The sequence below is a fragment of the Scyliorhinus canicula genome, chromosome 1, assembly GCF_902713615.1.
Source record: "Scyliorhinus canicula chromosome 1, sScyCan1.1, whole genome shotgun sequence".
NCBI classification, from domain to species: domain Eukaryota; kingdom Metazoa; phylum Chordata; class Chondrichthyes; order Carcharhiniformes; family Scyliorhinidae; genus Scyliorhinus; species Scyliorhinus canicula.
Genome location: NC_052146.1, coordinates 259642424 through 259669526, shown reverse-complemented (window position 1 = coordinate 259669526; position 27103 = coordinate 259642424). Strand labels below are relative to the sequence as shown.

The 27103-nt window shown below is 42.9% G+C and overlaps 1 protein-coding gene across 1 annotated transcript in view; it reads left to right on the top strand.

The window, feature by feature from the left end:
- Positions 1-27103, top strand: part of rab3gap2 (RAB3 GTPase activating protein subunit 2 (non-catalytic)) — a 121271-nt gene that overhangs the window by 53564 nt on the left and 40604 nt on the right. The window contains exons 12-18 of the mRNA XM_038812024.1: positions 492-581; positions 7897-8036; positions 15030-15246; positions 17656-17799; positions 23984-24066; positions 24855-24919; positions 25010-25100. Coding sequence (XP_038667952.1) covers positions 492-581; positions 7897-8036; positions 15030-15246; positions 17656-17799; positions 23984-24066; positions 24855-24919; positions 25010-25100 — 830 coding nt within the window. The remainder of the gene's footprint in view (positions 1-491; positions 582-7896; positions 8037-15029; positions 15247-17655; positions 17800-23983; positions 24067-24854; positions 24920-25009; positions 25101-27103) is intronic.

Here is a 27103-nt window from a genome sequence, read left to right as displayed (position 1 = left end):
TGTAAAGACACATTCCTTCACCTCCTTCTGATATGGACTTAAATTAACGTTGTCTTTGAATTGTATTCTACTTCGGCTTGCATATTGCAAAATGAATTATGAGAGTGTAATTCAGAGTTTTATCATCTTCAAGAGAAGATGAGACTGCAAATGTAATATCTGCTCTTCCAGTTAATGAATACAAACTTCCTCTGTTTTAGGTTGTTTTTTTTTTTAGTCCTTGCCAGCCCCCCCCCCACCCAAGTCAATGCTGCCTTGGCTGGTCCATCAAATTTTCTGACCTGCCCATGATGATTCTCACCGTGGGTGGGACTGGAAAATCCTGCCCTAGGTGTTTTTTTTCAATTTTAATGTTATGTCTTTTCTTGGTGGAAGAACTGTCTGTTAACTGTGATGTTTTAAAGTAAGATGCATGGTTGGCAGGTTTGCATTCTGCCTAAACCTTCACAGACTGTGACTGTTTTATAAGAGCTTCTTGGTACATTTTCCAGTGGATGGCTTGGTTGGAAAAGCAAGCATGACGAAGAGTCGGTGCAGAAACAAAAGCCAAAAGTTGAACCTGCAACCCCTCTTGCTGTAAGGTGGGTAAATGTTTATTTAACAACAAAGAATTGAAAACGATATCTATGTCACCTATCAAAGTTTTTTCAGTTATCTTTGTGTTAGCCTTCTGAAGTCAGTGTTGTTGCATTATTTGAAAAAAGTTTCCCAGGAATCCTGCAAGATCTTCAATTGTAGAATAGTTCATGTTATTCATTGGTTATAGTCTGCACTGGTTCTTTGAAGAGCAATCCAATTAATCCTCCATTGCTCCTTGTATACTTGCAAAAAAACATTTCTTCACGTATTTAGCAAATTCACTTTAAAAAAGACTATTGAATCTGTATCCATCATCCTATCAGGCCATGCATTCCAGATTACATAACGTTTCTCCTCCTGTTGCCTCTTGTTCTTTTCCCAATCACCATAAATCTTTATCTAAACCCTTTATGATTTTTAAACACCTGTCAAATGTTTTCTTTTCCTTCTGTGCTCTAAAGAGAACAACTCCAGCTTCTTCCATCCACATAACAATGATCTCTCATCCCTGGAATCATTCTTGTAAATCTCCTCTGCACCCTCTCCAAAACCGTCGCATCCTTCCTGAAGTGTAGTGCTCAGAGTTGGGCATAATAATCCAGCTAGGATCCAACCTGTATACTGTATAGCTTTAGTATAACTTGCTGGCTTTTGTACACTCTGCTGCATACCCAGAATCCCACATGCTTTGTTGACTCCCTTATTTACCTGTTCTACAATCTCGAAGAACTTGTGCAAAAACACAGCCAGGTCTCTGTTTTTGCACCCTCTTGAAAATTGTACCATTTAGTATGCACAGTCCCCCCCCTCATTCTTCTTACCAGAAGGTATAACATCATACTTTTTCCTGCATTGAATTTGATTTGCCATATGCCTGTCCATTCCACCAGCCCGACCCTAACTTCTGAAAAGTATATTGCTATCTTGCTGATTGTTTATTACACTTCCAGGTTTCGTCATCTGAAAATTATGACCTGTACCATGAATATCAAATTCATTCATTTATATCAGGACAGTAATGGCCCTAATACTGAACCATGGGAACACTGCCATATATAAGCTTCTTTCAGTTTAAAACCATTCATTCTCCACAGTTTTTTTTTGTCTCGGCCAATTCTGTATCCATGTTGCTGCTACCTCCTTTTAGTTCAAGGACTTCAGTTTTGCCAATAAGACTAATATGTGGTAATTTCATTGGACACCTTTTGGAAGTGTCCACATATGCATCAACTGCACTGGCCTCAACAGCAGCCTCGGTTACCCAACCTTATTGTTTGCCCATGCAAGTCAATTAGTAGATTACGCAGCTGAATTCAAAGTATTTGGCAGCTTAAGAACAAAAGATTTGTTTTTTTGGGTGTGTAAAGGAGAGAATATTGCTTCAGAGTTCATTTCGATACATGGTAGGATTTGGAATTCAAATGTACCCCGTTTTTGTAAGATATGAAAATAATGCATTCCAGCAAGATAACCTAACTGTTTATTTGTGCCGTAACACAAGGGGCGCACTTCATGCACACGCTCAGTGTCAGCTGTGTTCATTTTTTCAAATAAATTTAGAGTACCCAATTCATTTTTTCCAATTAAGGGGCAAGTTAGCGTGGCCAATCCACCTGCCCTGCGCATCTTTGGGTTATGGGGGTGAAACCCATGCAAACATGGGGCGAATGTGCAAACTCCACAAGAACAGGGACCCAGAGCCGGGATCGAACCTGGGACCTCGGCGCTGTGAGGCAGCAATGCTAACCACTGCGCCACCGTGCAGCCCAAGTATCAGCTGTATTCAAATGAACAAGTTGGCCATACTGTGCAGTCCTTAACCAATTGCATGTTCTTGTACCCACATTACCTATTATTTTTCAGCTGTTCCATCTATAAAATACTCTTAACAATTCAGTGAACGCTGAAGAAATATATTCAGGAAATACCCAACTTCCAATGAACTTGTATTTTTGGTAAGAATCATCAAAAGTTTTAAAATAAAGTAGAAACGTTTGTCGCAGGAATTAAGAATCCAACTATGTCATGAAGCACACTGATGTTATTTGCGAGGGTATCCCAACTTGGAACACAACTTTTGGTGTGAATAAACAAGTGAAACCCCAGTGAGCATAAACAGCCCAGTCATCTTATAACATTTATTAAAGTAAAGAAGAGACAAATACAAATTACCAGGACTACTCTACTCATGCAATTAAGGTGTATGAATTACTAAACACACACACCATTGATATGGAAGGTACCCCTTGTTTCAAAATATATCTACAATACCTGAACTCTAAGTCTTCCCCATTTCCCCAAACAACTTCCAAATTAAATAATCAACTTATAGTTACCACACAATACAGGGATATACGCCAGTCTGGGTAATGTGTTTTCCTGGTCCAGTGAAGATATTTAAATCTGCCATTACAAAGGATTTCTGCACTGTCTTGGCTCTAAGACTTAGAGGCTTGTTGCATGTAAATTGACCTCTAGGCTGCTAGCTAGACAAACTAGCCTACAGGCTTGGTGGCTGGAAACTGGTTTGTCTATTTTCTGAGACTGCTAGATGTTAACTGCCTCACTGGCTTCTCTGGGTCTGGTCAATTATACCTTTCTTCCTCTTTGATTATGCCTTGTGCGTATTTGGCTGTCTGCCCTATCAGCTTCCTTGATTATACATTAACATAAGTATACATCATGGATGTTCCCAATCGTCCATAAGCTGCTTTTACTCATAAACTATTCACATCTAATTATTATCTAAACTGCCTTCTAATCTCTTTATTGGGAGAGGCACAAAATAATGGGGCATTTTGAATATTGTCTACTGCTGTCGCTAGGTAGATTTCTATTTGTTGCTCGACATCTCGCAGTCTATTATGTTTCATTAAATTCATTTATTGCTGTTTCTAGGCAGATTCTTGACAACTAATATCATCTAACTGAGCCATCTGGGCCATGACTGGTTCTATACACACAGCCTTAACAGGCCGGGAGGAGATAACATTTAAATAATTTCATTTGTTTTGTTTATTTTAATTGTCTGGTTTTATTATGAATTGTTGGAAGTTAATTGGTGTTTTGCATATGAAGTTTGATCAATCGGTATATGCAATTGTTTCTACCTTGATAGCATTGCAGCTTTATTAATAAATCAATGCAAATCATAGCATTAACACTCCTTTGATGTTGATATAAATAGGCAGCTTCACAGAACCAAATTTTTATATAGCAATTCCGACTTAGTAAAGAAACAGGATAGGAATTTTTGTGATGCTTCTTCGTTCCTCCCAATAATTGTTCAGGTATCCATCACCATTCATGACTAAATGAGACAGGACTGCAGGTCTTTGATCTGACCTCTTGGTTGTGGGATTACTCATCTCCGTCTATAGCTCACTGCTTCTGTTTATAGTAATATATCCCATTTGTATGGTGGATGTGGCACAGTGGAGGGTGTCAATCGTGTGAAGACCAGACTACGTCTCTGCAAGGACTGTGCAGTGGTCACTCTTACTGGTCATGGACAGATACACCTGCAACATATAGATTGGTGAGGTTGAGGTCATGGTTATGGCTTTTCGATCTTAAAAAGTACTCAGTATGCCTGTACTACACTTCAAAAATACTCAATTGGCTGTGAAGTGCTTGGTGACATGAAAGGCACTGATATTATATACTACAGATGATAAAGACCCATGCCAGTGTTCATGCTTCACATAAACCTCTTCCACTCTTATTTAATTCATCGCACCACATCATACCTATTTCTTTTCTTTTATGTACATCTTGAGCTTCCCCTTAAATACATCTGTGCTCGTCACCTCAACCATTCGGTGTCGATATTCTCATCGCTATGTGAATGCAAATACTTAATCTCTATAGAATCATAGAAATTTACAGCGCACAGTTCATTTTAGTGCTGTACAGTACTGATCACCAGCATTGTTAACTCCTCTTGGGTTGTATTTTTTCTGCTTCAAATATGAATTTAGTTTTTCCTTGTGAGATGCAATAGTCTGCCTCAACCATCCACGTGACGAACAAAATGGATCCACCAGCGAGCATCTGTATAAAAGAAATGTCTCCGAACCCCTTTTCCCTCGAATTATATTTGATGTCTTCTGCCCAGCCAGGAGTATAGGCCACTCAGTTGTATAAACCTGCAAAGAAGAAGTATAATACTGGGTGGAACAGTTGGTTTCAACCCATATCAGTTTGCATATGACAAAGGGATACCCAACCTGATTGACCCAGCAAAGTGCTCTTCATTAACATATGGGGACTTCTGCCAACATTGTGAGAATTGTCCTGTGGATTATCAAGCATCAGCCTGACATGGTCACACCAATGTCCCAGGCTCCTCTATGATCATTCCTGAACAAATCCAAATAGGCAATCAGCCTATCCTAGCAATTACTGTCCTATCAGTCAAGTAACCCAAAAGGAGGATGCAATGAGTCTGCAAAGAGAGAGATAGGTTAAGTGGGTGGACAAAATATTGGCAGGTGGATAATATATGAAAAGGTGAGGTTGCCTACTTTGGAAGAAAGAAGGAAAAGCAGACTATTATTTAAATGGAGTGAGAGATTGCAGAATGCTGTGGTACAGAGAGATCTGGTTGTCCTTGTGTGTGAATCACAAAAGGTTAGTATGCAGGCACAGTAAGTAATTAGGAAGGCAAATGGAATGTTTGCTTTTTTGCAAGAGGATAGAGTATAAAAATAGGGAAATCTTGCTACAACTGTAGAGGGCATGCTGAGACTGCACTTTATTTACTGTACAGTTTTGGTCTCTATATGAATTATTAAACACACACACCATTGATATGGAAGGTACTCATGAGGGATACACTTACATTGGAAAGTTCAGAGAAGGTTCACTGTTTGACCCCTGGGATGGAGGAGTTGTCTTTTTTCTTAAATGTATTTTATTACAAACATGTATCAAAGCAGGTTACAGCCAATAAAGACCTCTGGAAGCATACTTCCCACCAATCAATTATACAATGTGTACAGATATCCCCCCCCCCCCCCCAACGCGTGTGCGACGAACAACTCCTCAAACACGATCACAAACATCCGCCACCTCTTCTCAAACCCCCCCTGCTGAGCCCCTTAACTCGTACTTTACCTGCTCCAACCGCAGGAAGTTGTCCAGGTCACCCAACCATGCCGTTATTCCTGGTGGTGATGCCGAATGCCACTCCAGCAAAATTCACCACCGTGTAATTAGAGAGGCGAAGGCCGCGACATCGACCTTTCTCCTCTCCATGAGCTCCGGCTTCTCTGAAACCCCAAATATTGCCACCAAAGGGCCCGGGTTCACCTCCTCCTCCACTACCCTGGCTGAGACTACGAACACTCCGGCCCAGAAACTTCCCAATTTTTCACAACCCCAAAACATGTGCGTGTGATTCTCTGGCCCCCACCCACACCTCTCATATTCATCTGCTACCCCCTGAAAGAACCCACTCATTATCGCCCGAGTCATACGCATCTTGTGCACCACCTTAAACTGTATCAGGCTCATTCTCGAACAAGAGGTCCCGTTTACCCTTTGCTGTGCCTCACTCCATAGTCCCCAATTGATCTCCCCTCCCAACTCCGCTTCCCATTTCTTCTTGATCTTCTCCACCCGCTCACCTCCCTGCTCCCTCAGCCACTTGTATATATCCCCAATTCTTCCCTCCCTTCCACACCCGGAAGCAGAAGCCGCTTTAGCAGGGCGTATCCCGGCAACCTAGAGAACCCCTTCCAAACCTTTTACGCAAAGTCCCGAATCTGCAGATACCTGAACTCGCACCCCATGGCAGCTCTACCCTTTCCATTAGCTCCTCCAGACTGGCAAATCCTTCCTCCAAAAATCCCTCCCCTTGACCAGCCCCACTTCCCTCTGCCGGGCTCAAACCCTTGATTCTCACATAGCGGCATTAGCACCAACATCCCTTCCATCCTAAAATGCCTCCTCAGCTGATTCCATATCTTCACCGTGGACTGCACCACTGGGCTCCCTGAATACCTACTCTGAGCCATTGGCAATGCTGCCGTCACCATAGCCCTCAAACTAGACCCCTTACAAGATTCCTCCTCCATCCTGCCCCACTCTACCCCTTCACCTTCCCACCACCGCCCCACCTTGCCCACATTGGAGGGGTTGTCTTACGCAGAAGTGTTGGTTGACTGATGCTCATTGGAGTTTCGAAGAATGTGACCTTATTGAAACGTAAAATTCTGAGGTGGCTTGACTGGGTAGATGCTGGTGGGATGGTTCTTCTCATATGGGAGCGAACTAGGGGGCACATTTAAACTCTAGAGTCTCACATTTAAGACGGAGCCGAGGGGGAAATTCGTTCAGAATTCTCTACCACGGAGAATAATGGAGGCTGTATCATTAAATATTTCCAAGGCTAAATTAGATGACGTTTGATTGACAATGGAGTCGAAGGTACAGGCAGGAGAGTGGAATTAAGACCTTAATCTGATCATCCTTTATCTTATTGAATGGTGGAGCAAGCTTGATGGGCCAAATGCATACTACTCCTATTTCTTGTCTTATCTCGATAATGCGATGACCAGAACTTCACTAAGTATTCTGAATGTGGCCTAACCAATGTTTAATATTAATTCATAGACCCCAAATTAAGTTGACTGTAATCTGGGTTTATCTTTTCCTTTCCATCAGCTATTTCGGGGCAGCATGGTGGCACAGTGGTTAGCACTGCTGCCTCACAGCTCGAGGGTCCTGGGTTCAATTACAGCCTTGGGTGCCTGTGTGGAGTTTGCACTTTCTCCCCGTGTCTGTGTAGGTTTGCTACGGGTGCTCCGGTTTCGTCCCACAGTCCAAAGATGTTCAGGTTAGGTGGATTGGCCATGATAAATTGCCCCTTCGTGTCCAAAAGGTTTGGCGGGGTTACTGGATTTCAGGGCTAGGGTGGAGGCATGGTCTTAATTAGGGTGCCATTTCCAAGGGCTGGTGCAGACTCAGTGGGCCGAATGGCCTCCTTCTGCACTGTAAATTTTGCGATAGGCTCTTAGGCAACTCCCTTCCAGGCTGAACTTCTCTGGGTTCTCTCCTCTTTCCTTGTAACTCAGACCATTAACACCAGACAATTACCAGTGGAGTACTGCACTTCCTTTTTAATGTGTCTTGCTCACTAGAACTGGATTCAGCATTACAGGTACTGTCTGACCAGAACTCTATCGAGTTTGGTCAACTTTTCCAATGACCGTGCATTTGTTCACCAGGTTACACTAATGGAAATGACGCTGCATTATTATTACAGCTCATTTTAAGCTATGCATATGCATTATTCTGCTTATTATTTTGTAGGTTTGGTATTCCAGATTCTCGTCGGCGTGGAGAAAGTATTTGCCTATCACCGTGTAACACTCTGGCAGCTGTAACAGATGATTTTGGCCGTGTCACTTTATTAGATGTCACAAGAGGTGTAGCAATACGCATGTGGAAAGGTGAGGGTGATATCTTGTCTACATTTAGTTTTACAGTAGTTGTTTGAAACATAACATTCTCATGTAATTTTCAGTATTTACTTAGGAGATTTTTTATTTGTTCAATTTAATATACTTATAATTGTTTTCTTCATTGCAAACAATTTGTTTTTAACTTGCTACTTCTGTGTTGAAAGAATATTATGTAACCGAGGACCAATCATTGTACTAGAAAATTTGGATTCTTTATCGATATACTGCAGAATTTCCACTTTTTAAAAATTTGTTCATGGGACATGGGCGTCGCAGGCTGTGCCAGCATTTATGCCCATCCTTAATAGCCCTTGAGGGGGCAATTAAGAGCCAGCCAGATTGTTGTGTGACTGGAATCACATGTAGGCCAGACCAGGTAAGAATGGCAGATTTCCTTCCCTAAATGACATTAGTGAACCAGATGGGTTTCATGGTCATTATTAGACTTTTAAATTCCAGATATTTTTATTCGGTTTAAATTCCATACCTGCCGTGGTGGGATTCGAACCTGGGTCCGAATGGGCAGGAGAATGGGGATGAAAAAATATCAGGCATGATTGAATGGCAGAGCAGACTCGAATGGCCGAGTGGCCTAATTTTGCTCCTATGTCTTATGGTCTTATGGTCCTCAGATCATTATCCTGGATCTCTGGATTACTAGTCCAGCGACAATACTACTATTCCACTCCCTTCCCCTAATATTCCATCAATACAGTACATTTTGTGTTTGAATATGTAAAGTTTTGATGACATAACAGTAAGTAACTGAATGTGAACTGGATCTCACTTGGTAACTCAGTAGTGCACGGTAGCATATTGGTTAGCAGTATGGCTTCACAGCGCCAGGATCCCAGATTCGATTCCCGGCTTGGGTCACTGTCTGTGCGGAGTCTGCATGTTCTCCCTGTGTCTGCATGGGTTTCCCCCGGGTGCTCCGGTTGACTGCCACAAGTCCCGAAAGACGCGCTGTTAGGTAATTTGGACATTCTGAATCCTCCCTCTGTGTACCAGAACAGGCGCTGAAATGTGGCAACTAGGGGCTTTTCACAGTAACTTCATTGCAGTGTTAATGTAAGCCTACTTGTGACAAAGATTATTTTAAAAAATATATATTTTTATTCTCCTTTTTCATATTTTCTCCCGAATTTACACCCACCAACAATAAGCAATAATCAACAACAGATATGTCAATCCCCCTAACAATAACAACGATCCCATCCTCCCACCAACCCCCAAACATCAGCCCGCATGTTTACATAAGCAAATGACAAAACAAAACCAGGGATCACCCATAGATATCCTTAATATAGACAGCCCCCCCCCCCCCCCCCACTAATATTCGATGTTATCCAGTTCTTGAAAGTGCATAATAAATAATGCCCATGACTTGTAGAACCCCCCGAGCTTCCCATCAGTTTAAACTTAACCTTTTCAAGGGTCAAGTATTCCAACAGGTCCCTCCGCCACGCCAGGGCACAGGGTAAATAGGCTGCTCTCCATCCCAACAGGATCTGCCTTCTGGCGATCAACGAGGCAAAGGCTACGATATTTGCCTCCGCACCCGTTTCCAACCCTGGCTGGTCCGACACCCCGAATATGGCCTCCCAGGGACCCGGGTCCAGTTTCACGTGCACCACCTTGGAAATTACCCTAAAAACCTCCTGGGCCGTAATTTGCGGGGGCCACACATCTTCTCGTCCTTCAAAGAATCGGCTCATCCTTGCTCTCGTGAGGTGTGCTCTGTATACCACCTTTAACTGTATCAGCCGCAACCTTGCACATGAGATGGAGGCATTTACTCTCTGGAGCACCTCACACCAGAACCCCTCCTCTATAACCTCTCCCAAGTCTTCCTCCCACTTTGCTTTGATCCTTTCCAGTGGTGCCTTATCCTCTTTCAAAATAGCTCCGTACAAATTTTCAATGAAGCTATTATTATCGGATTCCTTGAGTATTTCCCCGGAGCTATTGGGAGCGGTGCTGTTGCTAGTGCTTTCAGCCCGACCCCCTGCACAAACTTTCCTCCATTTTGACCCACTGGGAATCAACCCCTCTGACCCAGCTCCGCACTTTCTCCACATTCGCCGCCCAGTAGAAGTACATCAGGTTCAGGAGACTCGAACCCCCTGCCTGCCTTCCCGTCTGTAGCAGCACCTTTCTCACTCTGGCCACCTTTCCTCCCCATATGAACGAGGTAATACTTCCCTCAATCTCCCTGAAAAAAGCCGTTGGCAGGAAAATCGGTAGGCATTGAAAAATAAACAGAAATCGCGGCTACTGATTCATTTTAACAGCCTGTACCCGACCCGCCAGTGACAGAGGGAGACCATCCCACCTTGCCAAATCGGCTTTCACTCTCCCCACCAAACTAGTGATGTTGTACCTGCGAAGCCTCCCCCGCTCCCGGGCAACCTGCATCCCCAGATACCTAAAGTGAGTCCCTGCCCTATGGAATGGCAGCCCCCCCACCCCTGGCCGAGACACCACAAAATACTCACTCTTGTCCAGGTTCTGTTTGTACCCAGAGAACGACCCAAATACTCGCAGTAGCTCCAATATTCCCCCTATCGACCCACTCGGTTCCGACACATACAGCAGCAAGTCGTCGGCATATAAGGACACCCTATGCCATATTTTCCCACCCCCCGCACTATTCCTTTCCATGCTCACGAACTTCTAAATGCGATGGCCAACGGCTCAATCGCAAGTGCAAACAGCACGGGGGGGACATAGGACATCCCTGCTTCGTCCCACGGTGGAGAGAAAAGTATCTCTGGCTGATATTGTTTGTGCGAGCACTCGCCTTCGACTCCTTTATATAATAGCTTTACCAAGTTCACAAATCTTAGTCCAATCCCAAACCGCTCCAGAACTGCCATCAAGTACCCCCATTCTACCCGGTCAAACGCCTTCTCGGCGTCCAATGCCACAACTACCTCTGTTTCCTTCCTTTCCACCGGTGCCATAACGACGTTCAAAACCCTCCTAATGTTCGAAAACAGCTGCCTCCCTTTCACGAACCCAGTCTGATCCTCACCTATCACCTTCGGGAGGCACTCCTCCAGCCTACCCGTCAGTACCTTGGCCAATACTTTTGCGTCCACATTCAGAAGTGATATGGCCCTATACGACCCACACTCCGTCGGGTCCTTATCTTTTTTTAGCAACAGTGAAATCGATGCCGGCCCCAAGGTTTGTGGCAGCACCCCTTTCCCTATCGCCTCTTCAAACATCCCCACCATCAGTGGTGCCAACTTAACAATAAAGATAATTAATTAATTAAAAGTAATGGTTATATTTGATTATTAGAATCATAGTGGTTACTGCATGTAAGCAGGCTATTCCCGCCTGTCCTGACTTTGCTGGCCTTCTGAAGGAACAAATTACCCTCCCTTTTCTCTGTACCCCTGCAACATTTTCCTTTTCGGACAATGATCCAATATCCTTTTGTATGCCTCTTTTGAACCTGCCTCCACCATACACAGAGTGAGCATCACACAACCTCTCCTCTCAGCATCTAGGAGCTCCCTTTGAGTTCTCTGAAAAACCCTACCTTGCAAACCCCACCTGGCACGACACAATCACTGTTGGTTGTCGGACAGAATACAGTCCTGAGCCAATCCATTAGCCACCAGACAACCAATTGAACCAAATCCCTCCAATCTCTCGGGTGCTGGAAAGTCTGAGTTCTGTTCAAAATCTAAAATTTCATAGTCCAGTGTACTATTTTGCAACTTTTGAGTTCATCACTTCCCCTGCTCAACTTAAAGGTATATGTCTCCATTAAAGATCCATGGATCAAAAATGCTGACAAAATATAAGAAATAAGGAAATCAACAGGAAGGGCCCTTGCAGGTGTGATACTCCGCTGAAACTGAACCAGTGTTTTATACCGGTTCACCATAACTTCTTTGTTTTTGCCCTCTTTACCCTGCAAGATCTGGGTTCACTCTAATCTCAATTGTAATACTTAAGTCGATTACAACTAGAATAAGTAGAAGAGTTATCTAAAAGGAACCTACAGTTCCAATCAGCCACAGACCACTCTGGATGCATGTATATTGTTCTGAGTTTCACAGAATTTATTAAGTTAATTATAATAAGTACAAAATTACAAACTTGGCAAAGGCAGTGGATCAATCCGTTCACTCTGGAATACCAGCTCACAATTTATAGTTAACTGTGGTGCTGTCTCTTTTTTCTGTTGACCCAAGTCTACCTTAAGTCTTCTCTTCTTTCTTCATGTTGTGTGCCTAGCTACTGAAATTGGTTGCTTATTGCAACTGTTGCTAACTACTACTATGCATGATGAGTAGTATGTTTTAGTTCTGATTGACTGAACCAGTACATGATCAGTGCATGTTTAATTAAGCGGTGTGTGATCCATGTTTTGATTGGTATCTTAAAGATGATGACCACTTTATTGATGTCACTTGCCTTTAACTCCTGACTGGCCCACGAAGAGATCAATCACTTGGGGGATCATGAAAAAAAATGAAAATCACTTATTGTCATGAGTAGGCTTCAATGAAGTTACCTCCCCTAATCGCCACATTCCGGCGCCTGTCCGGGGAGGCTGGTATGGGAATCGAACCGTGCTGCTTGGTCTGCTAAAGCCAGCGATTTAGCCCAGTGAGCTAAACCAGCCCATTCTCTTTCATCCTTCTCTTTATAGCTTTTCTTTGTTATTTTATTAAGTTTATCACTTTCCCTTAAGATAATAAGGAATCACAAGGTAATTTGAGTGTCTGCTTATTTGTGATAAGAGGATGTGTGATGACACTTCCTAATGACCTAACAACATCGTGAGTGTCCTGAAGCAAGTTACTTGAAAAATCCCTGAAGTCCAAGAGGTACACAGGAAGTCCAAGAGGTACACAATCATAAACTACTACAAAATGACTACAGTACATATTAAATCAGTACATAAAAATGATTGGTGTGTTAAAGTTGAGGTAGCAGATACACATTGCAAAATACCATATTCTATTCATACAAAATATTAGTTACAAAAGCTGCATAACTAGAACACTGATTACAGAAACTAATAATAAATGATACAGTAATGGAAAAAATCTGTTGCCTACTTTGAAGGAAAGTGACTGTTTCTCTTTAAGGCACTTGGTTGAAAAAGCCAAGATAATTTAAGACATAGGCCTATAGTTTGAGGCCTAAATGTATTTTACTTCACAAATCAGGCTTTTGAGAGAAATACCGCACAAGTGTCAAACCACTTCTTAAAGTCCAAACACTACAGCATTTGTGCAGCATTTGCTTTCACAATTAAACTACAAGAAACTTAATGTGTCTAATTAAGCCATAAATTATGACAGTGAGTTTCCTTCAACATTTGTCTTGCAGTAAAACCATAAAACGTAACCCTACATTACCGTATAGCAATATACAAAGAACAAACAAAAGTACAGCACAGGAACAGGCCCTCCGGCCCTCCAAGCTTATGTCGATCATGATGCCCTAACTAAAAACAGAAATTCTGCCCTTACTCGGCCCGTATCCCTCTATTTCCCCCCCTATTCGAACAAAGCACATGTCTAGAGACAGAAGCTCATATAGTATTATAGTAGGGCCTTACATAAAGTTATTTGATTAATACATTTTGATTCATTGATAATTACACATAACTGAACTAAAACTATCAAACATAGACTTAATAATTCAATAATTATCTTTATTGCCACAAGTAGGCTTACATTAACACTGCATTGACGTTTCTGTGGACATTCCGGCACCTGTTCGGGTAAACTTAGGGAGAATTCAATGTCCAATTCACCTAACAAGCACATCCTTCGGGACTTGTGGGAAGAAACCGGAGCACCCGGAGGAAACCCACGCAGACACTGGGGGAACGTGCAGACTCCTCACAGACAGTGCCCTAAGCCGGCAATCGAACCCGGGTCCCAGGCGCTGTGAAGCTAACCACTGTGCTAACGTGCCACCCGTTACCTACAGCACCGTTTGGAAAAAGCCCAGAATGCTGTGTGCTTTATTGATCATGCTCTGAATTGTCCTGTTGCCTCTGGTTGCGCACCTGTTTTAGAATTATGGGTTTATTTTACATTGTTTATTTTATATTGTCTCTCTGCGTTCTTACCCAAATGAATCACTGCACACCAAGATGAATCACTGCACACTTCCCTGCATTAAATTTCATTTGCCACTTGTCTTCCCATTCCACCAACCTACTGCTGCAGTTCCTAATATTTCCAAGCCTTGTACCATCTACAGATTTTGAAATTGCCTCCTAGGTCATTAATATATATCAGGAAGAACAAAGGTCCTAACATTGATGCTTGGGAAACTCCACTATAAATCTACCTCCAGTCTGAAAAGCAACCATTTAACATTACTGTTTGCTTCCCATATTCATGTTTCCAGTGCCCCTTTTATTCCATGAGCTCTAACTTTACTCACAAGTACATCTGTGTTATTTTTTCAAATGTCTTTTGGAAGTCCATGTACACCACACGAACAGGATTACCCCCATCAACTCTCTGTCGCTTCCTCAAAAAAACTCTAACCAGTTAGTTAAACACTACTTTCCCTGAAGAAAACCATCCTGGCTTTCCTTAATTAACCCATATTTGCCCAAGTGACTATTAATTTTGTCCCAAATTATCATTTCCAAAAGCTTTCTTGAGCCAAGGTTAGACTGACTGGGCTATCGTTGTTGGGCCCACCTTTATAACCAATAAGGGTGTACCATTTGTAATTCTCCAGTCCTCTTGCACCACTCCTGTGTGAAAGGAATTCTAATAGAAAGAGAGAGGAGAAATGCATTGAGCGCCTCAGTATTGCACCCTTGGAACTAATGTGTAGCTGGAAGCAACCCTTGCCACTTGACAGGAAATTAAAATGTGGCAAAGGTTTAAACAGAAGTTTCACCTGAAGCACATTCCACTTCAGTTTACTGCTGGGATAGATGGTCCTCCTGACTGCTCTGTTTTTTGTTTTGTTTGTTAGGGTACCGTGATGCGCAGGTAGGCTGGATCCAGGTGTTAGAAGATCTTCATGAAAGAGAAGCAGAGAAAAGCAATTTCTCTCCTTTCGGCAGTCCCACAGGCCTAAGGAGAGTGGCTCAGTTCCTGGTGATCTATGCCCCAAGGAGAGGAATCCTCGAAGTATGGAGCACCCAGCAAGGCCCAAGAGTTGGGGCTTTTAATGTAGGAAAACACTGCAGGTCTGTATAGTGAAATATTACCTGAAAGGAACTTGTTTACTGTATGAGTTTGCCAAGTGCTTTGCTATAATAAGGGATGAGTGGGGAATGGAGAGTGATTGTCATTTTAGACCTTTTCTGTAACTTAATATTTCAGTCATATTTGAGAGAATATTTAAGGGGTGGAAAATAAGTTTTTTTTGTTCTGTGTGAGCAATCAGCACATTCTGAAGATTTTAAAACCTTGTGTTCCACTGCAGGATCAGGTACACTTTCATGTTGTGCATCTTGTGTTATGCAATAATATTATTGAACTGATGGGAACAAACCAAAGGGTTTGTTTTGAAGAAAGTACACTAAATTATTCAATTTAAAAAGTCTCTCTATTGCTGACGATGCAGCTGCTGAGACCAGTACAAACTGTTCGCCTCATTTGTAAAAATTTTTCCATCCAATTAAACTTCATGTTTGCTTTCTTGGATGACACTATATCTTTACGGATATATAGTTTATAATATTTTAAGATGTATACTTTAAAAAAAAAACAATAATGTCCATCGGGACAAATGTTTTATTGCAAGAGTTTCTTCTCAACATACACACTTTTAAGATTAGAGGAATCAATATATATAATATATATGTAACATGGTGAACGGGTTCTGAAATATAGGATATTGGAACATACCTTCTGGGTTCCCCAGCGGCACATTTAGGGGCGTACCCTAACTTCCTCTGGGAAGTGACTTATCTCTCTTGGTCCCAGTTATTCCACAATTATGCAGCTGGGGTGCGCTTCGCTGCTCCTGTCTCACCCAGCCTGAGTGAGGAAGTCCCATTGCAGGCAAGTCTGGCGAGAGTGGCAATCTGCCGGTGATTGCCTCTCTGGCGAAGTTATGGGCCAATCTTCTGTGTGCAAAGTTCCAGATCAGGTTGCATCTCAAATTTCTTTAGCAAAGGTCAAATCAGAATTTGGAACAAATGTGTTTTTGGTGATTTGAACAAACCACTAACATGAAAGTTTCTGACGTTTGAAGAAACTTGTGGTTATTCATAAATGGCATAAAAATACCTCCTGGGAGAATGAAATGGGTGATTTCAGTGGGCAGATTAAATAGACTACTGCAAATTTTACTGCAGATCTTCACTGCAAATTTTTTTAATTGCAAAGAAAAAACTCTAGCTGGTGGACTGGGGGAAATTCAGGAACCTCTGCATTACAGATAAAGGGAAGTAACAAGTAGGAGCTAGGCACCTCTGTACAAGGACAAGATAGGAGAAGTGTTCGTACCTGGCTGATGCTCTCTATGTGTGGGTGGCATGTTCAGTGTGACTTTTGAGACATCTGTAACTAGGCTGGTAGCCTCTCAGTCAGTGTTGATTTCTGGCTTGGGACAGATGGAATTGGGAAGAGATCATGAATATTGGGCACGAATATTGGAAAAGCAGCTCGTCATGGCAGAGCTTGGCCAATTTAAAAGCCGAAGACCCCGCTCCCGGGATCTACCCGGCTCGCAACGCCTCGTGAGATCGAACACGATCCCGCAAGGCGTGATGTAAATTCCGTGTGGGCGAGATCACTTTTTTAAGCAAATCTGCATATAGCGAGACAGCTAGTCTCACTTTAATGTGCACATTCACGAGTTATCCGAGGCATTGGGATCTATCCCCTTCGCCTCTGAGACCTTGGGTGAGCTTCGTTCAGAGCTGGTCTCCACAAACGGGGACCAGAAGGAACGGCACTCGTGAGGGGTCTCCCAGTGGATCGGAGGCTCCCAGGTTTGTGCCTTTTGGGCAGGGTGGTACCCTGGCATTGCCACCTGGGTGCCACGCTGGAACTGCCAAGGTGCCCAGCTGGCAGGGGCACGACCAGGGTCCCAGGTTGGTACTGCCAAGTACCAAGCTAAAATTTTTTGTGTGCTGCCAGTCGGGATGGAGGTGCCCTGCGTGGGTGGGTGTGTAGGGGGGGGGGGGGGGGGGGGGGGGTGTTGCCAGGGACCCGCCCATAGTGCATTGGGATTTGGGGGGGGTCGGGGGTCACGTCAGGGGCTTCTGAGATCTGGACGCCATTCACTCGCTACACTGAGGAGCTCCTCTGTGTAGAAAACAGGGCTATGTGTGGCCTTGGCCACTTGTTCGCCGCTGAGGCCCCTTATTTAACGCAAGTGGCGTTGTATATCCATGTGTTTCTCGGTGCTGTGAGTGCTGGGAAACACATGGACAAACACGCTCACTATAGGACTTTGTTCCATTTAGTTGAATCGCGCCCATAGTCTCAGATTATAAATCAAAATCCATCATTCACCTAGTGCATTGTCCTGATATCATCAAATTCATTTATATCTAAATGTTTGGACTCGTTTTGACTTTGTATATGATGAAATCAGAATGTATTCTGGATATTTTATAACTCTTAAAATGTGCCCCTCTTAGGTTACTGTATCCTGGATACAAGATAATGGGATTGAACAATGTGACCAGCCAGGGTTGGCAACCACAAACCTATCAAATTTGTCTAATTGATCCAGTAGATGGCAACGTGAAAACCATCAATGTTCCTTTCCACCTTGCTCTTAGGTACTTTATTTTAATTTTGTTCCCAGCAAAAATAGAGTAATAATTCCAGCATCACTAATGCGTGCAGTTACCTTGTCAGTCCAAAGGACAAAGAAAAGTACAGCACAGGAACAGGCCCTTTGCCCTCCAACCCTGCGCCGACCATGCTACCCATCTAAACTAAAATCTTCCACACTTCCAGGGTCCGTATCTCTCTATTCTCATCCTATTCATATATTTGTCAAGATGCCCCTTAAACGTCACTATCGTCCCTGCTTCCACCACCTCCTCCAGCAGCGAGTTCCAGGCACCCACTGTCCTCTGTGTAAAACGTATCTCGTACATCTCCTTTAAACCTTGCCCCTCGCACCTTAAACCTATGCCCCCTAGTAATTGACCCCTCTATCCTGGGAAAAAGTCTGACTATCCACTCTGTCTATGCGCCTCATAAACTTGTCGACCTCTATCAGGTCGCCCCTCAACCTCTTTCGTTCCAGTGAGAACAAACCGAGTTTATTCAACCTCTCCTCAAAGCTAATGCCCTCCATACCAGGCAACATCCTGGTAAATCTCTTCTGCACCCTCTCTAAAGCCTCCACATCCTTCTGGTAGTGTGGCGACAAGAATTGAACACTATACTCCAAGTGTGGCCTAACTAAGGTTCTATACAGTTGCAACATGACTTGCCAATTTTTATACTCAGTGCCCAGGCCAATGAAGGCAAGCTTGCCATATGCCTTCTTCACTACCTTCTCCACCTGTGATGCCCCTTTCAGTGACCTCTGGACCTGTACACCAGGATCTCTCTGACTGTCAATACTCTTGAGGGTTCTATCATTCATTATATATTCCCTACCTGCATTCGACCTTCCAAAATGCATTACCTCACATTTGTCCGGATTAAACTCTATCTACCATCTCGCCGCCCAAGTCTCCAAACGATCTAAATCCTGCTGTATCCTCTGACCGTCCTCATCGCTATCTGCAATTCCACCAACCTTTGTGACGTCCGCAAACGTACTAATCAGACCAGTTACATTTTCCTCCAAATCATTTATATATATATATATGTATGTATGTACTACGAATAGCAAAGGTCCCAGCACTGATCCCTGCGGAACACCACTAGTCACAGCCCTCCAATCAGAAAAGCACCCTTCCATTGCTACTCTATGCGTTCTCTGACCAAGCCAGTTCTGTATGCATCTTGCCAGCTCACCTCTGACCCATGTGACTTCAGCTTTTGTACCAGTCTGCCATGAGGGACCTTGTCAAAGGCCTTACTGAAGTCCATATAGACAACATCCACTGCCCTACCTACATCAATCACCTTTGTGACCTCAAAACTGTATCAAGTTAGTGAGACACGACCTCCACTTCAAAAAGTCTTGCTGCCTGTTGCTAATACATAGAATTCATAGAATTTACTGTGCAGAAGGAGGCCATTCGGCTCAGCAAGTCTGCACTGGCTCTTGGAAAGAGCACCCTACCCAAGCACACACCTCCACCCTATCCCCATAACCCAGTAACCCCACCCAACACTAAGGGCAATTTTGGGCACTAAGGGCAATTTAGCATGGCCAATCTACCTAACCTGCACATCTTTGGACTGTGGGAGGAAACCGGAGCACCCGGAGGAAACCCACACACACACTGGGAGAACGTGCAGACTCTGCACAGAGTGACCCAAGTCGGGAATCGAACCTGGGACCCTGGAGCTGTGAAGCAATTGTGCTAACCACTATGCTACCGAGCTGCCCAAATGGGAGTTGATCCTGTCTCGAAGAATTCTCTCCAGTAATTTCCCTACCACTGACGTAAGGCCCACCAGCCTGTAGTTCCCTGGATTATCCTTGCTACCCTTTTGAAACAAAGGAACAATATTGGCTATTCTCCAATCCTCCGGGACACCACCTGAAGACAGTGAGGAGCCAAAGATTTCTGTCAAGGCCTCAGCAATTTTCTCTCTTGCCTCCTTCAGTATTCTGAGGTAGCTCCCATCAGGCCCTGGGGACTTATCCATCTTAATATTTTTTGAGACACCCAACACCTCTTCTTTTTGGATCTCAATATTACCCAGGCTAGCTACACACCCTTCTCCGGGCTCAACATCCACCAATTCCTTCTCTTTGATGAATAGTGATGCAAAGTATTCATTTAGTACCTCACCCATTTCCTCTGGCTCCACACATAGATTCCCTCCCCTGTCCTTCCTCAGTGGGCCAACCCTTTCCCTGGCTACCCTCTTGCTTTTTATGTACGTGTAAAAAGCCTTGGGATTTTCCTTGACCCTATTTGCCAATGACTTTTCGTGACCCCTTTTAGCCCTCCTGACTCCTTGCTTAACTTCCTTCCTACTTTCCTTATATTGCACACAGGCTTCGTCTGTTCCCAGCCTTCTAGCCCTGACAAATGCCTCGTTTTTCTTTTTGACGAGGCCGGCAATATCTCTCATTATCCAAGGATCCTGAAATTTGCCATATTTATCCTTCTTCCTCAGGAACATGCCGGTCCTGAATTCCTTTCAACTGACATTTGAAAGCCTCCCACATGTCCGATGTTGATTTACCCTCCAACATCCGCCCCCAATCTATGCTCTTCAGTTACCGCCTAACATTGTTATAATTAGCCTTCCCCCAATTTAGCACATTCACCCGAGGACCACTGTCCACCAGCACTTTACTGAATTGTGGTCACTGTTCCCGAAGTGCTCCCCTACTCAAACTGCTACCTCCTGGCCGGGCTCATTCCCCAATACCATGTCCAGGACAGCCCCTTCCCTTATAAGACTATCTACATATTGTTTTAAGAAGCCCTTCTGGATGCTCCTTACAAACTCTGCCCCATCCAAGCCCCTAGCACAAAGTGAGTCCCAGTCAATATTGGGGAAGTTAAAGTCTCATTTACTCATTTCCAAAATCTCTACCTATCTGCTCCTCTGACTCCTGCTGGCTGTTGGGAGGCCTATAGTAAACCCCAACATTGTGACTGCACCCTTCTTATTCCTGATCTCTACCCATATAGCCTCACTGCCCTCTGAGGTGTCCTCCCGCAGGTCGCTGTGATATTCTCCCTAACCAGTAGCGCAACTCCTCCACCCCTTTTACATCCCCCTCTATCCTGCCTGAAACATCTAAATCCTGGAATGTTTAGCTGCCAATCCTGTCCTTCCCTCAACCAGGTCTCTGTAATGGCAACAACATCATAGTTCCAAGTACTACTCCAAGCTCTAAGTTCATCTGTCCTCCCAGTTATACTTCCTGCATTAAAACATATGCACTTCAGGCCACCAGTCCCGCTGTTTTCAGCAACATCTCCCTGTCTGCTCTTCCTCAGAGCCATAGTGGCCCTATTTCCTAGTTCTCCCTCAATTTATTTCACCTTCTGACTTAGTGCTCTGGTACCCACCCCCCTGCCATACTAGTTTAAACCCTCTCATGTGACACTAACCTCAAACCTCACGGCCAGGATATTTATGCCTCTCCAGTTTAGATGCAACCCGTCCTTGTTGTACAGGTCACACCTGCCCAGGAAGTGTTCCCAGTGGTCCAGATAACTGAAACCCTCCCTCCTACACCAGCTGATTAGCCACATGTTTAGCTGCTCTATCTTCCTATTTCTAGCCTCACTGGCACGTGGCATGGAGTAATCCCGAGATTACAACCCTTGAGGTCCTGTCTTTTAACTTTCTGCCTAGCTCCCCGAACTCCTGCTGCAGGACCTCATTCCCCTTCCTGCCTTGGTCGTTAGTACCAATGTGTACCACGACCTCTGTCTGTTTGCCCTCCTCCTTCAGGATACCCGCTACCCGTTCTGAGACAACCAAGACCCTGGCACCAGGGAGGCAACATACCATCCTGGAGTCTCTTTCACGTCCACAGAAGTGCCTATCTGTGCCCCTGACTATAGAGTCCCCTATGACTATTGCTCTTCTGCGCTTTGACTATCCCTGCTGAACACCAGAGCCAGCCATGGTTCCACTGCTCTGCCAGCTGCTGTTTTCCCCTGATAGGCTATTCCCCCTGACAGTATCCAAAGCGGTATACGTGTTCGAGAGGGGGACAACCACGGGATTCCTGCACTGACTGCCTGCCCCTTCTGGCGGTCACTCATCTCTGTCTCTCTGCCTGCACCTTGGGTGTGACCACATTTATATAACTGCTATCTATGATGCTTTCCGCCACCTGCATGCTCCTAAGTGCATCCAATTGCTGCTCCAACCGAATCATGCGATCTATGAGGAGCCCCAGTTGGGTGCACCTTCTGCAGATACAGCCATCTGGGACGGCTGGAAGCTCACGGACCTGCCACATCTCGCAGTCAGAGCACTGCACCCCTCCAATTGACATTGTGTTAATTAATGAGTAAATTAAATTAAAAAATACATTTAGAAAAAAAAAATTACTGTTAACTATATGATTCCGAGCACTAGATTTCTGCTATAAATATAAATGCTAAATGCAGTACTCTTTGGTCTCTGGCTTAGGTAACCCTCTAAATTATGATTAAGTAATTTATGAATTATGTTTAATTAGTTTAGGCATGTTTAATTTTTAAATTTGGTGCAGGTTCCCTACCAGCCAATCAGGTCACAGCTTTGCTGTCACGGCAGTTTTCAGCCCCCCCCCCCCCCCCCCCCCGGGTCGGATCACTCAAAATACCAGAATATCTATCACTTACCTGTTCCCAAGCTGCTCCCCGGCGCGCGCGCTCTCTCTCTCTCTCCCTCTCTCTCTCTACCTCTCTACCTCTCTACCTCTACCTCTCCCAAAAATGATGGCCCCTGAAACCTGGGGGGGTAAGATTTTATATCACCTACCTTCCCAGGGTGCTCCCTTTTTTTCTCCCTGCTTCCCGGAATGCACTCTGGATCTCTCTCTGCAGATTACCAGTTACAAAGCCAAACTAAGGAAACAAAACAAATATGGAAACAGCACCTCCTCCCACTCCTTGCCATGAGCGTACTTTGCGTCTGTCTGTTATACAGAACTCAGCTCAACAAGATGAGTCACACTACTTAAGCTTCAAACAGAAGAATACAATGTACATCCTTGTGCCACGAAACAGGCCTCAGGTGTCTGACAGATAACTGCCTTTCAGCAATTAGGGTGGGGGCAGCTTCCGCCAATCAGACACTGAGCTAGACACTGACCTTTTAACTGAACAGTACCATCATAGAATTGCATAGAATCTTACAACACTGGAGTAGACCATTCAGCACAGTGGATTAGTGCTGATGTTCCACAAGATTCGTCTTCCACTTTATCTCACTCTATCCACGTATTCTTCTGTTCCTTTCACCCTCGTGTACTTATTTAGCTTCCCCTTAAATACACCAACTTTATTCACCTAACCCACTTCAGGTAGCAACTTTTACATTCTGTGAAGAAGCTTCTCCTGAATCCCTTATTGGTTTTATCAATGGTCATCTTGTATTTATGGCTGGTAGTTCTGAACTCCTCTCTTAAACTGAAAATATCTCTACTCCTACTGCATCAAATTCCATCATGGTTTTAAAGTCCTCCAACAAGTCACTTCTTAGTCGTCCTTTTCCGAGAAAAAAGACGCCCTAGCCTCTGCTATCTGTCAACTCTTTAACGCATCTTTTTCCCATTGCTGCAAAGCAGCCACTTTACCATAAGGCTAACTAGTGTTGGAGTGATGTGGGATGTGCTTCTGGTTGGGTTATAAGTTAGCTGGTTCAGGACTATTAGGCAACCAATTTAAATTTTCTTTTAAAAAGTTCCTCCTCTCAATAGTAAGATAATATTTGTATGGCCAAGGACAGCTGGAAACTTGTTTCATCATCTTATGGCCATTTGTTTGTAATTAGAATCTTATAATTGGTAGGACATTACAGCCTATTGAACAAAATTGGACCATTAGTTTTTAAGTTTGTACTTGTGCCTTAAAATGCAAAACGTTCAACTTTGTGCTAAAATGACACTGCAGTTTTGAAGTTAATAGTCCCAAGTTATTGGCATGTGGAAGGAATATTTGTACAAATGTTTGGAATTGTTCAAGTGCAATTTTATATTTAGAACGTCAAAATTTCTACCCAATGTGTATTTAAAATTTGAATTCTACGAAGGTAAATATGTGTAAATTGTAAACTTTCTGGGTGTTTGACTTTAATGGATGAGAAATCCTTGCACTGAGCTTTTTTTAAAAATCAAATCATTTGGTGCATTATATTGCTTTTCAGTGATAAGAAGAGTGAAAGAGCAAAGGATATGCATCTACTGAAGCGGCTAACTGCTTTGTTGAAGGCCAAAGTCACTAATCCTGGTAGCTATTATATTTAACTGCCTGCCTTTGTAAAACATAACCTATATCACATCGGACTTTTCGTATTAGCAGGGGGATTCGATTTCAGTACCTTTTTAAATGAAAATAATTTTGTACAGAATATCATGCAATATTGTGAAAGTCTGAAAGTGATTGAGCTGAATCAAAATACAACTAAATTTGCATGTTGGATTATTGGACATGGGCATAATTGTCAATGTGTTCATGCTAACAACTTTATAAATTTAAATTAGCTGAAGATAGCAATATATTTAAATTTGATGTGTTGATATAGTTCATGAAAGTAAACGTTTGAGGCACTATTTCTTCAAGTGAAATGCACAGAAAAACTTGCAGAAACAAATAGCATTGAGGAGTTGGACAGTGCAGAACTCAAACCATGTTGTTGCTGTTAATATTCACAATATGTTTTGTATTCAAACAATTATTTTTAATGTTAATTCTGAATTTTATACTTTTGTTAAATGAAGCAGGAGTAGAAGTTTGTCCCGGATGGAAGCCAACTGTTATAAGCAGCGTCTGATATTTAATTCCACTGGCTGACTGAAATATCTGGCGCTGCGTATCATGGTGGCAAATTGATACTGCCTGTATTACATCATCACCCAAGACGTGTTCCTACCCCATAATGTTCAAATCAACAACTCTTTCAGAGGATTGGTGCAAACTCGATGGGCCGAATGGCCTCATTGGCACGGTAGTGATTCCAAGTATTGCTTCTATCTTTCATTTCACTTATCTTATAACCTGTTACTGTATCTTTTCAGAAAATTTAGAAATCGAAATAAAAACCCATCTTCTTGATATTAAGTATCCTGCCATGAAAAAACAGGTAAAAAAAAAACATTTTATAGAAATAATTACTTACATTCTTGTCCTACGTTTTTGTAATTTCAACATTTTTTTTCCTTTCCAAATACAGGCCTTAGAAAAAATGCTGGCGAGTAAAAATATCCCATTATCTTGCTTAACAAATTTAATCCAGGCATTGTTGGACAACTTAATGAATCAAGGTAGGTATAAATTGAAATAAGTAAATATGTGATGATTATATGGTTTACTAGATATGTTACATGCTTCCACATTTTGAATTTAATAACTCACTGAATAACACTTTATAAGGACTGTGGCGCAAGTTGTACAAAAACCAATATGTTGAACATAAAAGCAAAACAATATTCAGTACAAGCAAAAAATTTACACCAATGATAAAGTTTTGCTAATCTCAATGTCAAGTAACTTTTAATAAAAATCAGGCTTAATAAAGAAAGTGTAATGGACAACTGAAATAGAAAATAAGGGAGGCAATTACAGCAGACGAAAATTAGAGCAGATGAAAATTGATTAGCAGGTTAAAATATTAAGAGAATAATCAAAGGAAGACTACTGGAGCCATTCAAATGTTACACGCCTGCTCCAAAAGAGGGAGGTAATTGCAGGACAGTCAGCCAAATGGCGGTGGTGAGGAAACCTTTTCAGACAATAATTCAGGACAAAGTTAATTGTTATCTAGAAAATGCCTCGATTTATGCCTGGAATTATGAAAGAAAAATCATGTGTGGTTAACTTAATTGATTTATTTGATGAAATAGCAGTGAGGGTTGATGAAGATATTATGTTTAAGATTGTGTGAGTTGTGGCTCATTGGGTAGCATTCTTGCCTTTAAATTGTTTTGCTCTGGGGCTCAAATGCCACTCCTGGACTAGAGCACAAAAATCGAGGCTGACACTCGAGGACTGTCAGATTTGCTGTCTTGTGGATGAGATCTAAAACCGAGACCCCCCTGGTATGTAAAAGATTCTATGGCATTATTTTTTTAAAAGAGCAGGAAATAGCCGTGGTGTTTTTTCCAGTATTATCCCTCATTCAACATCATTATCACATTGATGTGCTGTGCACAAATTTGCTGCATGCTTCCTACACTTCAGAGTATTTTATTGGCATCTGGTGGTTGTGAGAAACTCTATATAAATGTGCGGTTTTCTTTTGGTATATGGCATGAGGTAAAGTACCACATAAAAGACTTGATAGCAGAAATGAAGCTCGTGGTTTTAAAAGGACTGGCAGTATGGACATAAAATTGGCTGATGGACAGAAAGCAGAAAATAGCGGTGAACAATTCCATATTAGAAGCTCAATATAATGGTTCCTTCCACCCACCCACCCCCATGCTTCCCGTCCCTCTCAGGGATCAGTATTGGGAGTGGATCAGTGTTCTTGTGACCAAGATTTGGGTAAACTGGGTATAATTTTGAAGTTTGGAGATGACCCATAGCTCAGAAAATTATAAGTAATGAGAAGATTTGTAGCAGACTTTCAGGAGCACATAGATTGGTGAAATAGGCAGACACATAGCAGGTGAAATTTTAATATAAATGTGAATTAATGCATTTTGATGTATAGGAAATGGGCAAGTTAAACTAAGTAACTAAATAGTGCAGTTATAAACGGGGTGGAGAGTGTAGGTGCAAAAACATGAGCACATGTTGATTGACTATTTAAAAAGTCTAGGGAATCCTGGACTTTGTAATTAAAGACTTGGAGTACAAAATCAAGGAAGTTGTGTTGAACCTTCATAAACTCAGCTGAAATATTTATTTTAATTTAAATTTAGAGTGCCCAATTCATTTTTTTCTAAATAAAAGTCAATTTAGCTTTGCCAATCCACCTACCCTGCACATCTTTGGCTTGTGGGGGCGAAACCCACGCAAGCACAGGGAGAATGTGCAAACTCCACATGGACAGTGACCCAGAGCCAGGATCGAACCTGGGACCTCGGTGCCATGATGCTGTAGTGTTAACCACTGCGCCACTGTGCTGCCCTGAAACCCTCCATTTATGCTTCTGTTTCCTCAAACTTTTTCTTCTCCAAAGCTCTGTTAATTACCTTGTGAGCTGTACCCTATGGAACTACAACCTGACTAAAGCACCACTATCGGCATCTTGTATCATACTATGATCTGCTCTCCCATCAGATGAAATTCACTGCTCTTCACTGGCTTTTTATCCTTCACT